Source organism: Pseudopipra pipra, chromosome 15 (genome assembly GCF_036250125.1).
Source record: "Pseudopipra pipra isolate bDixPip1 chromosome 15, bDixPip1.hap1, whole genome shotgun sequence".
Taxonomy (NCBI): Eukaryota; Metazoa; Chordata; class Aves; order Passeriformes; family Pipridae; genus Pseudopipra; species Pseudopipra pipra.
The window spans coordinates 17,094,538-17,108,345 of NC_087563.1; the positions used below are offsets into that span (position 1 = coordinate 17,094,538).

The 13,808-nt window shown below is 46.1% G+C and overlaps 1 protein-coding gene across 6 annotated transcripts in view; it reads right to left on the reverse strand.

Moving 5' to 3' along the window:
• Nucleotides 1-943, reverse strand: part of TCF7 (transcription factor 7) — a 69,798-nt gene extending 68,855 nt beyond the window's left edge. For 2 of the 6 annotated variants that reach the window (XM_064672224.1, XM_064672225.1), the window contains exons 1-2: nucleotides 196-942; nucleotides 35-101 (exon numbers count right to left, since the gene is read on the reverse strand). In XM_064672224.1, the coding sequence (XP_064528294.1) occupies nucleotides 35-101; nucleotides 196-393 (265 nt within the window). In that variant the 5' untranslated portion in view covers nucleotides 394-942. Of the gene's footprint in view, nucleotides 1-34; nucleotides 102-195 lie in introns of all 6 variants that reach the window. The other 4 variants (XM_064672223.1, XM_064672226.1, XM_064672227.1 and 1 more) reach the window with 4 other exon arrangements.
• Between the last annotated feature and the right edge of the window lie 12,865 nt (nucleotides 944-13,808).

Consider the following 13,808-nt stretch of genomic DNA (forward strand, 5'->3'; position numbering starts at 1 on the left):
CACACGGAAACACGCGGGGACTGCCGTGACTAACCATCATCCATGTGGTCCGGGAGCTTCTCCTGGTAAACTCTCTGCGGATCCTGCACTCGCCGGAGGGCCTGCATGGGGAGGAGAGAGAGGGGCAGCGCGGGGGCGGTGGGGAGGGGGCGCGGGGCCGGGCGGGGGGCGCGGGGCCGGGCCGGGCTCACCCACCTCGGGGTCGGCGGCGGCGGCGGCCGGGCTGCCGCTGCCCTCGGACTCGTTCACCAGCGAGGACTTGAGGTCGGCCAGGTCGCGCTCGGTGAAAGCGTTCTCGGGGATCTTCTCCTCCTGCTCGCCCTCGTCCTTGAAGGCCAGCATCTCGTCCGTGGCGCCCAGGTCGTCCCCGCCGCCGCTGCCCAGCTGCGGCATTTTCCTCCCGCCGCTCCCTCCCCGCCGCGCAGCAACTTTCCCGGCGAGTATTGTTCTCCCGGATCAAGCCCTCCGCAATTATTATTATTCTTTTTTTCCCCTCCCTCAATTATTTTTTTTTCCTCCTCTTGGAAAAAAAAAACCCTATATGTAAAAAAACTTGCTCCCTCTTGAATTTCTTTTTTCTTCCAGAAGTTTTTTCCTCCCTTCCTCTTAACTTTTAAACTTTTTCCTTTAATTTCGCTCCCCGCTTTCCAAATTCCCTCGAAACCCTTTCTTTAGGACAAAAAAAAAAGAAAAAAAAAAAATCAGAATCGCTTCTCCCCCCTCTTCAGTCTTTTCCTCCCCTCCCCGCTTTCCCCCGTTCCCCTCCCCGCTCCGGCGGCTCTCGGGGGGCTCGGCAGGCTGCGGGCGGGCAGGAGTCGCGGGATGCCGGGCTCCGGGGGCCCCCCCCGTGCCGCCGCCGCCCCCCCGCCCTCCGAGCCCCGGGAAGTTTGGCTGGAGCAGCGGGCGCCGGCGGCTGGCGGAGCACGGAGCGCCCGGTCCGACTGCGAGCGCGGCGGCGCGGCGGCGCGGCGGGCGAGCGCTGCGACATCAAAGCGGCCGCCGGGTGATTGGCAGCGCCGGGGAGGGGCCGGGGGCGGGCACACGCGGGGACACACACACACACAGGGACACACGGACGCACAGACGCGGGCACACATGCACCGCCGCACACGCGCCGAGTCCCTGCCTTAAAGGGATGCTGCGGCGGGGTGACCCCCATCCCGGGCCGGCTGCGGGGTGGGCAGCACTGGGGGCTCGGTGCAGCCCCCCGGGTGTGTGTGACGTGTGCTGCACGCACAGGTGTGCACACGCGTGTCTGCTCGCACATGGGCACACACACCTGTGCATGCGTGTGCGCGCACGAGCCCACGCTCACACGGGCCTGCACACACATCTGTGTGCATGCATGTGCTGCACGTACATCTCTGCACATGAACATGCCTGAACACACCTCTGTGCACGCACACACAGGCCTGCACACGTATCTGTGCATATACATGTGCTGCACATATATCTCTGCATGTGAACATGCCTGAACACACCTCTGTGCACACACACAGGCCCTCACGCATATCTCTGCACACCCACGTGCCTGCACACACATCTCTGCACGCAAACCTCTGTGTACACACACCTGTACGTGCACCTGTGCCCACACACCTGCACACATGCCTGTGCACACCTCTGTCTGCACACATGCTTGCACACACACTTTGGCACACACTCAACCTGCACACACTGCTCGTGCCCACACTGTCCCTGCAGGTGTCAGTGTACAGCTACACAGACCTGTGCACACACATCAGCACACACAGTGGCACACGGGAGTGATCCCACATGTGTATGCACAGCAGTGGGATCCACACACAGCCCCAAACACACTAGCAGAAAGGAACACACAACTGTACTCATCAGGGTGCACAGCTACAATCTGGCACACACACATCTGCACACACACATCTGCACACATACACATATCTGCATACACACACACATCTGCACGCTTACATTTGCCTGTGAGTCTGCAAGCACAGATCAGCAGCACACAGACAAATGCAGAGGACAGAGGGCCGTACATGGAACTGCAGACACACATCAGCACATACGTGTGTGCATACTGAGACACACCAGGACACATATGTGTGCACACGGATGTCAGCACATGTGTGTGCACACTGAGACACATCAGGATGTGTACACAGTCACACACTGAGATATCAGGACGTGTGTGTGCACAGACACACATGAACACATGTACATAGGTACACAGTAAGACATCAGGATGTGGGCACACAGACACACGTGAACACATACATGGGTGCACATGTACACACATCAACATATAGCTGTGCACATACAGACATCATCACGCATGTGTGCACACTATTACATCAGCACATGTGCACACACAGACACACATCATCATGTATGTGTGTGCACACACAGACACACTTCAGCACGTACATGTGTGCACTGAGGCACATCAGGGCGTGTACCCATACACACACAGAGACATCAGGACACGTATGTGTTCACAGATAGACACACATGAGCACATACATGCACACACTGTGGCATCAGGACAAATGTCTGCACACACTGAGACACATCAGGACATGTACATGTGACAAAGGCACACAGCACGCAAACACACACACACACACGGGTCACATGAGTGCACACACACACGGGTCATACATGAGTGCGTGCACACACACGCGTGGATCACGTGTGTGCACCCACAGACCACATGTGTGTACACACACACACATGGATCACATGTGTGCAGACACAGAGCACACACACACACAGATCACACATGGGTGCACAGACACAGATCATGTATGTGCACACACACAGAGATCACATGTGGGTGCACAGACACAGATCACATATGTGCACACACACAGAGATCACACGTGGGTGCACAGACACACAGATCACACCTGTGCACACACAGATCACACGTGGGTGCACACACAGATCACACGTGTGCACACACACACACAGATCACACATGGGTGCACACACAGATCACACGTGTGCACACACACACAGATCACACATGGGTGCACACACAGATCACACGTGTGCACACACAGAGATCACACGTGTGCACACACACAGATCACACTTGTGCACACACAGATCACACGTGTGCACACACACACACACAGACCACACACGTGTGCACACACGCGGGTCACACGAGCGTGCCCTGCCCACCCGCGGGCACACCATCGCCCCCCGGCCCCTCGGCAGCACAGACGTGACGTGGGGCTGCAGAAAATTATTAGTTTTCCTGACTGGCCCCGAGGGTCAGGAAACACGAAATTACCATCTTCGCAGCCAATTTCGGAGGCACTAGACACTTGTGTGTCGGCGTCGGAGGGTTTTTCAAGCAGTTCCCATGGAAAAGGAAACTCCCCATCTCTTCTGATCACATACGACAGGTCCTGTGCATGTCTCCGGTAGCTTAAAACAACACACCGATATTTATTTTCCTTAATTAAGATTGCATAAGATAGCCCTGGGTCCTGGAGACTTTGCTACAGACTGTAATGACGCCATGTAAATTGTTTTTTATGACCCAATATACAACATATTGTCACATTCAGCCCTTGAATAGGAAGCTAAAAATCTCGGCCCCTATTTTTCTTGTTAATTAGGGTATTATTACTAGGGATATAATCTCATTACTTTTTGGGGAGGAGAAGAACTAGTTGGAGCCACTTTGAAAAGTACTTGAATATATTTAAATGAGGCAAAATCCGTCTTTCTGCTAATTGCTGATTTTGCATGACATAGAATTATTGTTCTGATTTCGGGGGCACAGTTGATGCAGGGCTGAAGGAGATGAGGGGGGGGAAGGATGCTGTTTGCTTTTTTCCTGCTCGGTTTTCCCCTCCAAATGAATGAGCCGCCCCATAGGAAACTCCGTCTGCAAATTTCCATTCTTTTAAACATCCCAAAAATAAAACAAGATGCAGCCACTTTGAGGAATAATCATTTGAATGAAATATTTGCTACTTTAAGATTTTTTTCCCCCTTCTTCTTTCAGATGATCCTCTTGTTTTGCATGTGAAAAAAATCGTCTGAGATTTACAGCCCTCCCAAATGGAGATAAAGCCTTGGCAATGAGTTGGAAACCTGTTGTAATCTGTGATCCAGGAAACAAAGAGCCTCATTAATGCAGAGACTTTGGTGAGCCTTTGATGTTAGCTAGCATAGCATTCACTCTCAGTTCCATTTGCATTTAAACATTCATAAAAACATCATCTCTGCTTCCTTTGCCTTAAGCAATTTAGGAGTAAAGTATAGCTTCTATTTAAAGAAACCCACTGTGGTGAGGCTTAGAATACAAATATCACATAATCTTCAAGCAGAGCAAATATTTTATCCTACATTTCTGGTGGGCACATTTAATAATATTATATTTAAGACCCAAAATAAAAGATCCGTCTTATTTTCATTAACCTTACACCACATATTCGAGTCAGAAGAGAAAACGGGCCCTGTTAATTCTAAACTACATTCCAATTTGTGGAAGGAAGAGAATCCAGAGGATTTTACATTATTCACAAGAGCTGAATTTTTGAAAACTGGGTGCCTACAGCAAGGTGCCTAAATCTGTATTTAGACACACCACACTGAAAATTGTGAACAACATCAAATTTATATATATATATATAGTTTTCTGAACTGCAGAATCTTCATCCTGGTTTTAGAATGGAGTAGAAAGAGATTTAAAAAAAAATAAATTTTATTTTTAACAGAATTTTAAAAGTAAAACACTAAAAAAAAAAAATCAAAGTAAACTCAACATGGAGATTTTCTTTCAAGAGAAGGCACTGTTGCTCCCACACGGCATCCTGAGGGAACAGCATCACGTGGGGAATTTGGGCAATCACTTAGAAAGCAAAGGCCTGTGTATCTTATTATTTTCAAAAGTATTATTCCCCCACACAGCTGTGAGAAGTGGAACAGTGCAAACAATACTGGAAATGTTCAGCTGGGGTTGCCCATGTTCCCTGTACCATTAGAAATAACCGAGCAATGGAAATCGATCCCGTGTCACATCGGGAACTCTTGATGGTCCCACTCTTAGGGCCAAATACAAGGAAATCTTTATGTTTGGTACCATGAGTCAGTGCAGCCAGACTGAGGCTTGAAGCATTATAAGCGAGTTTCCTATATGATGAATATCCGAAATTAAAAACTGAAATGGAAAACACTTAAAAACAACTTTACCTTGGATAAAATATTTCTGGAGCTGGATCAAAGGAAAACAAAAAGCCTGGCTTACTTGTCAGATCATATCTGCGCTGAACTTCAAGGTTTGATTTGTATTATTTACATGGAAAAGGTCCCAAGAAACCAATTTGGCACTAAATATCTTCATTACGTTTTTTCGCTTGTATGGGTGATTAAATCAATCCAGGGTTCCTGTTTTAATTTTTTTTGAAAGGTGCAGCCATCTGTGAATTGAGGAACTTTTCTGATGTCATCTTGGTGCTTCAGACATACTTTCCCCCCCTCTTTTTTAATTTATTTATTTTATTTTTAATAAGGAAACTTTTAAAGGAGCATATTTGCTTTACTATTAGAGTCTCTAGCTGTCCTTCCAGTAACTGTTTAGAATTAAAGGTGTATGGTAACTTTTTAGACCATTTTAACTGTAACACCTGCAGGTAACAGTAAACCAGATTAAAATGTAACCAAGTCTGTCTATTAGTCTGCCTGTACCTCATCCTGCATTTATCAACATGTTCCCTGAATGCTGTGTGTGAAACTCAGCACATGTATTTCATACTGTGCCATGCACAGCAGCATTGTGTGGCTTTACACGTTATGGTAAGTGAAGCCTCTCCTTTAAATTCAGTGTAAATATTGCCACTAATTTCTCCTAGGCAAGTGTTCCTCTTTCTGTGCTTTAAAAGGGGCTTCCTCAGAGTTATTTAATTTAGTTTAATTTTTTTTTTGTTCATTTACATTAATCAGTTTGGAGTGGCTCCCATTTTACTCTCTTTGGACACATTTTCATTTAATGTGGGTAAGGGACACATCTATCCCTGGCAGGCTGAACATCCCACGTCAGCCTTCCTATTTCATTTGCAGCAAATATGTTTCCCTGACATCCACATACAAATCCAAATATGCTTTAATTTAAACTCAGATTTATTTCAGCACGTTTTTTGTAGCCTACATTAATCAATTACCTACTAACAGAGGAGTCTTCTACATACTTACCATTCTTTTGGAGAGAAACATTTGCACAACCATCCCATAAGGATGGTTTGATTGATAGATTGGCAGTGCCAACGTTTCAGATGAGACGGATGAAAACTCCTGTGCAGGATTCCAGCTGGGAGCAGGAGCTCCTGGAGGACAGGCTGGTACCAGCTGAACTAATCCTGGCAAGTGACCAGCGTAAATCAGGCCACTGAAAGCTCTGTTTTGCCCAAAGGGGTTTACACTGGTGTAATTACCTCAGCATAGTCATAGCAGGAACATTTCCTTAGTCTAGACAAGCTCTAATACATAAAATAGATCTATCGTTTGCAACTGAAACATCCCGATCCAGCTGAGGCAGGAGCAAAGCCTCGTGTCCTCCTTCCCATGTCGCCTCTCCTTCCCTGGTGTGTGCCCAGGTACAGCAGGATTTGGGGTTGGCTTGGAGCATCCTCCAGTTCTGTTGGTCTGTGACAGCAAAAAGGGTCAAGCAGCCACTCAGCCATTTCCTGGCTGGATTCACTCTGCCCATCTTAGTCTTGCAGGATTTTAAGTGTTTATTTGACTTCATGCATTGATCTAAATGTACTTAGAGGATTCCCTGACAGCTGCCAAAAGTTTGCTTTTAAACTACCAACAGAAAATTGACTCCCTGACATTGCAGTATTTCGGTTGCTTTCGAATATCTCCGTGCTTTTCTGGAAATGTTTCCAGCTGTTGGGACTGGAGACTCTGTTTTTCCCCTCTGGGAGTTCAGTAGCAAAGGTGCTGCAGTCGGCTGGCTGGGGCCAGCATCCTGCCTTCTCCAGGAAAAGAGGATAATCTCTCTCAAAAGACTTCATCAGATGTCAAAAGCCATAGTGTGAAATCCATTTGGGAGCCTATGATCTTCGGATCTTGCCCTGTGTGTATGGCACAACGTGGCACAAGCCATCATCAAATCCCACAATTTTTGGGTTTTTTTTACCCTCTGTTTTGGTTTTGTCAGATTGTGAGACCATCTCTTCAAGCAATTTTCACTTAACAAGGCTTTTCTTTGTTCCTGATACCAATAACACTTCAGATTATTAAAGGACTTTAAAAGACTAATCTATTTTTCACTCTGTGTGTTTTGTTCACCTCTTGCTGTTGGAACTGGACCAAGCAACTGGCATCACATTTAATATTTCTTATTACTCTCACTGTCGGGTTCTCAGGCACTTTCCCAATGCTGAAAGATCTGAGTTTCCAACAGGAAGGACTATGTTTATTTGTTTACAAAAACACTTTTCCAGGGCTGCATCCTGTGGTCACACAATCATCCAAGGAGTCCCTGCTCTGATGACTCATGTCTCTAAATTAAAAGGATCCATGAAAATGGATTTGCAGAATCATACTCACTGCTTCCATAACCGTTTTTCTGTAAACTATAGGGAAAAATATGTTGATTTTCAGGTCTATAAAGCTTTATTTTTTACCAAACCGAAGTACAGGGCTCCTTTTTTCCTCTGACAGTGTCCTTGACATTTTAACCAAATCCTTCCAAGCTGGGTGCCTCTTGCTGTGCATTTGGTACAATTCACATAAAGTACACTTTGTCCTGGGATTCCTGTTTGAACATTGAATGGAACAAAGTACAGGAGAAATCCAAATATTGTTCTTTTAGCTCAGGCTCTGCTCAGACATGCTGTCCAGGCTGCAGTTGAGCCTGGCTATGAGGTTGTGACCCAGACCCAGCTTCCAACTGCTTCTTCCCTTGTGTATCTCCCACTGAAGGTGATCATATTCCACCAGACAGGGCAGCATCATTTCACATGTAGGCACTCCCCAACCTGCTTCTGTCTGAATGAGCTCATTTCTAAAGGACAGCCCTACTGTTAAAAGGGAATGAACAAGAAGTTAATGGAGAGAAATGTTTAAAAACAGTGAAGTGTTTAAAAAAAACCAAGTTCAGATGGCACTTTGTGATATGATTTAGTGGGCAAGGGGATATTCAGTTGAAAGTTGTACTTGATGATCTTGGAACTCTTTTCCAACCTTGCTGATTCTGTGATTCTGTGATTCTAAGAATCATCTTGAAAAGTCTGGGTTATGTAGTTCAGAACGAGGAGCATTGCTGCCAATGGGGCGGGGTGGCAGCAATGAACTGCTGGACTGAGTGGCAGACAGTGAAACTGGGTTTGGCTGTGGGCACCTGGGACATCTGAACTGCTGCCTCTGGATGCTTGAGAGGGCAGTGAAAGGAACAAGACCCAAACTAGAGGCTGCTTCACCAAGAGGTACCTGCGGGGACTGGTGCTGCTGAGGAAAAGGGGAAAGAGTTTAGGATTATTACGACAGCCTTGGCTGCAGCTCTCCCTGTGATCCCCACATTAGCACATCAAACCTGTGCAGAGCAGAGCTGGAGGCTTTGGCAGGCTCCTGCCTTACACCAACACCCAGTTGGGTCTCATGGCAGGAAGCCCTCCCTGAGTCTTTGCAGTCAGATCAACTCCTTCCCAGTGCTGGAGCCACGCAGGAAGAAAAGGGGGATGAAATGGAAACAGCTGGTAGGAAGTGAGACTAAAGAGAAGTTGTCAGGATAGTGCTGGTGGGATACAGTGGCCAGATCAGAAACCAAAGGAAAATTATTCCAATGTCTAAAAGCCACCCATGTGATGTGTGGGGTATTGATCACTTCAGGTACATCCTGCATCACTCCCCATGGCAAAAGACACCTTTCTCTGCACTTATTAGGGTGGTTTTTCCTGCATTATTTTGGTTTTTTTCCCCTGCCTTATTTTGTTTTTTTTTTCCTAATGATTTTTACCCGTTGTTAGAAAGAATAAAACGACTGAAAGGATGAGGAGGAAAATGAAGCATAGAAAAGAATATGGGATGAGGGGGGATGCTGAGTTTATGAATGTTCCCACCAAAATTAGCGAAAGGGAAAGGAGGTAAGAACTGAACTTATTTAAAAATCTGAATCCAACAAGGCAGAGCTTTCTGCTACTGAATGTAGAACACTTCCCTTACTACTTGGAATATATTTTTATTTATTTTGCAGATATTATTTCTTTCAGATCTTTACTGATGACTTTCTGGAGACACACTGACAAGAAGCTGGGGTGAGCCTGTCAGCATCCTGCTTCTCTGCACTTCAGGCTGCAAAATGAAAGGAAAGTGAGGACGTGTAAAAGCGGAAGGGAGGATTATATTCCTGTATCATTTATGCCATCCCCTCCATCCTTGCCACTTCCCTCTTGCCAGCAGTTTCATCTCTTCCTCCAGTTTGACTGGATGTGGGGGTCCTTGTGCAGAGCACGGCGGGGCTGCTCTTACCTCCTTCTCTGTGCTTCTGAAATGGCTGTAAAGAAACCAGATTAAAGCAGCATTAAAAGCTGTGTTACAAATCCCACCATATTAAGCAAGACAAATCTAATAGCTCTTTTTGGGCTAGCTGAACAGAAGGGGTGCCTTGGAGTTGAACTACATGTTTCAACAGTATGTTGTTCTGAAAAGTGTTGTATATGTGCCGACATCCGCTGCTGGCATGTGGACAGAGTGAAGCTTGCCAGCTCCTCCTAATCTGGAAAGAGGAGACATGCAGTGTTAAGTACATGTGTCATCACCAGTCATTCCCCCCCCTCCAATTTTATCATTTGGTTGTGCAACACATTTGAACCAAGTCAGCCCATTTAGTTTAGATGAACTTAGGCCAAGTAACTGTACTGGAGCTGACTTCAGAGGCTTGAGAGGAGTTGCTGGAGTAGCTCTTCCATAAGTAAATGCAAACACTGTGTTATGCTCCTTATTCTACTCCTTAGACAAAGGCCTTTTGGTAGGGTTGCAGTCAGAGGGAGGGAGGGAAAGCCCCTAAGAAAACAAACAAACTGCAGCTCATTGCATCATATGACTTTTGGCTCCCATCGTGTTAAATCTTACAGGCAAAACAGGGTCAGGCCTAAGCAGGGCTTACAAAGGGGACTCCAAGGAAACCCATGCTGCAAGGGATGGTTTTGGTGACTCAGTAGGTGACACAGGTTCTTCTGAGTCAGGACTGAACCAATGTTCTTGCCTGACGTTAGCACACCCCAGCTTAGGACGTGTTTCAGACCAATAGCCTGACTACTCATGCCAGTGAGGGTCCTGGAGACTTCTGCACTCACACAGGTGGTGATTTTAGTCTCCTGGTTAAAGTCCAGCTGTATTAATTGTGTTTTCCCCCTGCATCTACTTTGCCTAGTGTTAATTATTGCCCCTTTAAGGCTGTGACCATGGTCTGTACCACAGCCCTGAAGTGTCTCTGGAGCTGGTTGTGCTGATCCTTTAACTCATCAGTTGAAAGGGAACACCTGGGCGACTCCAGCATCAGCTGCTCAGGGTTTAAGTATTTAAGCAGGGGGCTCAGGGCTCCCTCCTCTCCCCTGCCGAGGCTGCAGCACTGGTGGTGAGTGAGCTCACTTGTTGTGTGTGTCCATGGGGGCTGGAGACCCACTCTGGGGCTCCTGGGGTGACTGGAGCTGTCTTGTGTGGCTCTGCACTGTCCCACCAGCACTCCTCTGTCCATGGGGCACACTCAGGAGTTCCCTACAGCTCTCCTCTGTTTTTCTTAAGTGGCTTTGGTGCTCTTTATCTTGCCCAGTAAGTGGGCTGATAACAGAAGCTCTGAGTGCAGTCAGGGTACATCTTAGTGGACCCTGGTCCAGACTTTAGCTCTTAAGACCCTCAGTTTTGAACTGTATGAATTTTTATGTCCTTAACTCTGAGGTGAGTCCATCCTGATCTAGAATGATGCAGTAGCAGCAGATGATGCCTTTCTGAAGGCTATGGAGATGTGGAAGGTGTGCAGTTGCCATAGGCAGTCTGGTAAGAGACAAAGAGGAGCTGTGAAAAGTTTGGTGATTAGAGAAGAAAGCACAGGAGCAGAGACTTTAGAAGGATAAGAAGAAAAAGTATGTAAAAATGTGATCACCCATTTTAATGGCTAAACATGAATTATGTTATGAGATGCTTTCATCTTAGTGTAGGTTAGCATTCCCCAGCTTTTTATATTTGTATATAAATATTTTTCTTGAAGTAAAGTCATCCTAATTGGAAGTAAAAGCTATTCTATGTCGTTTATTTTAATACTCTAATATATTTCCCCTAGTTAATCATTGCTATTTCTAAATATAAATTTCCTTTCCTTTTCTTTCAAGTCACTTAAAATGAAAGGGCCTGCTTTACTCTTTGACCTTCTCTAACAAGCAGACCCTTGAAATGCAGCATTTCCAGAAAGCAAGCTGTAGGAACAACAGATGGATTTAGTAAATTACAGCCTGCAGATGAATTGTATGAGGAGTCAGTTTGGGATGGAGGCTTAAAATACACAGAAATTTTCTGTGCTGTAGCTTGTTTCTTGCTGTCAAACACTGCCTGGTAAATGTGTAGCTTGTGTGATGTTGGCTTTCTGTACTGATTGATTTGTAGAGCTGTTCCATCCCAAATTACCAGCTATTTGGGTCTCAGCCTGCAATCCTGCTCAGCCAGGAGACTCTGTCCTCTAGGTACGTTTCGGTATTTTGCATTTCTTTTATTTGCTTAAGCTATTCTGACAGACTACTTACCCTGATCAGCAGATTCTAAAACCTGTTTGTGGTTTCCCAGGGATTTCATAGACAAATTATTAGTGTGTGTGTGTGTGTATTTGCAGGACAGGTGACTCCTAAATGATAAAAATGTAGCTCATAATCAAAGTGCCTTTCTTGTAACAATCATCTTGAGCGAAGCATTTGCTTATCTCCAAATGTGTTAATCCTTTTCAGGACTAACAACTGATTTTTTTTTCAAAAGCCTGGTCTTTGGTTCTGCAGACCTTGTTGACACAACTAAATCTTTGTGAGTTCCTGAGGTGTGACTGTGCAAGGACAGCAGGAATAGGAAGGTCCCCTCAATAGGTTTCCTCGATGTGATTTAGCTCTTGCTCTGGGGTTTGAAGCTCCATAATGCCTGTGATACAGAGGAGCACCAGCAGCAAGTTGTCATTGTGATCAAACACAAAGCTTCTGTGGGGAAGAATAAATTATTTGCATGGGTGTGATGAATACTTGAAGGGAATTTGATAAGTGGCATGTTGAGCACTGGGAAAATTTCTGAATATGATCCACGTTGTTCTTTGCGGTGTCAGAAACTTAACATAGAAAGGATTTCATCCCTGGCTCTGGTTATTGCACAGTTATATTAAAGGTCTTATGAAATGAATCTATCTAAGAGAGAATGGTAATCAATATGAGATCAGACAGGCCTAGGGTTTTTTACATAAATAAGGATTTATTTCTACTCCTGTATTTGTAAGATGGTCAATAATTTCCCCTTTACAACAATTTCCCGTGATATGTCTGAGTTTGCAGTCCTTGAAGTCCCCTGCATTTAAATCAATCTGAAAGACTCCAGTGAGTCTCTGTATCAGGGTTTTGCACAGAGCCCACGGTTTTTGGTGTGGGACTTGCAGGAATCATGTCTGCTCGAGCCAAAATATGATTCCCTTTTGTAAGAAAAAGATGCATCTGGTAATAACAAGGATGGCAATACCAACAGCCTTGTTAACATTTGGGAAACTTGTGCAAAATACCCTCAGTGCTGTTTTCTGCTTCCCCTCTGAGTGATGGTGTCAGTGGCTGCAGTTCATTGCTGCCCTGGTTCCAGTCTGAACCCACTGGGCACCTCTTGGGGTGCAGCTGCATTCCCATCCCTAGCCATGCCCTGTCATCCTTCCAAAGGGAACTGATGCCTGTGGGGTTGGCTGTGCTTGCAGATCCCTCCTGAAACGGAGACAGTGCAGGGCAAATGTACCCAGGGACATGGATTGCAGGGAGCCCAGCCCAGCCATGTGGATCCTTCCTCTCGGGAACCCTCCTGTAGAAGTGTCTGGTGCTGTAAATGCTCTGCTGGCAGGGCAGGTCTTGGTGCTACAGCACTTAATGTGCTGGTACCTCCAGTGGCCAGGCTGCGAATGCCATGCTCACACTTGGCAGTGGTGCTAAATTCTCCCAGCACTCACAGATCCCAGCAGGATTGCTTCCATGAGAAATTGTGACACAGTGCAAACTCTAACAGTTCATTCCACGAGAACAGCAACCCTAGTCTGTACCTATGAGCTTCTTCCAAGGCAGACACTGTGGGTGAAGACACATTTTCTTTTCTCCTTTTCCAAAGGTCCTTGTCCCATGGAAGTTATCTGCTCAGTGGGTTTCATGGCATTCCTGGAGCTACTTGGGTGTAAAAGGTGATGCACAGTGACCTGAGCAGCTTCTCTGTGCTGTGATTTGTCACTGCTCTCAGCTTTGCAGCTCCATAATACGAGTCATTGACACAAGATTTTGTTGAGTTGTCACAGTCCTTTCCTTGAGCTGCTCAGGGCAAGGCCACATAACAGTTCAAGATCCAAAATGTCCACCTGAAACTCTCCAGAGAACTGCTTAGGGAGGCAGAATGTAATTACCCACTTTGGAGTCTGGCCAGGCTTCCCAGGTTAACACCTTTCATCTTGACATCAAATCTTTAATGACCACATGTGGTAAAGACATTTGTTCAACATCTCATTTGGGAATAGGGCATTGTCTCTGTGCCTCTGTTGTCATGCTGGGGTATTGGTTCAGTATTGGTTTCAAGGAAAATTGCTCTCAAAGTTGCCAGCA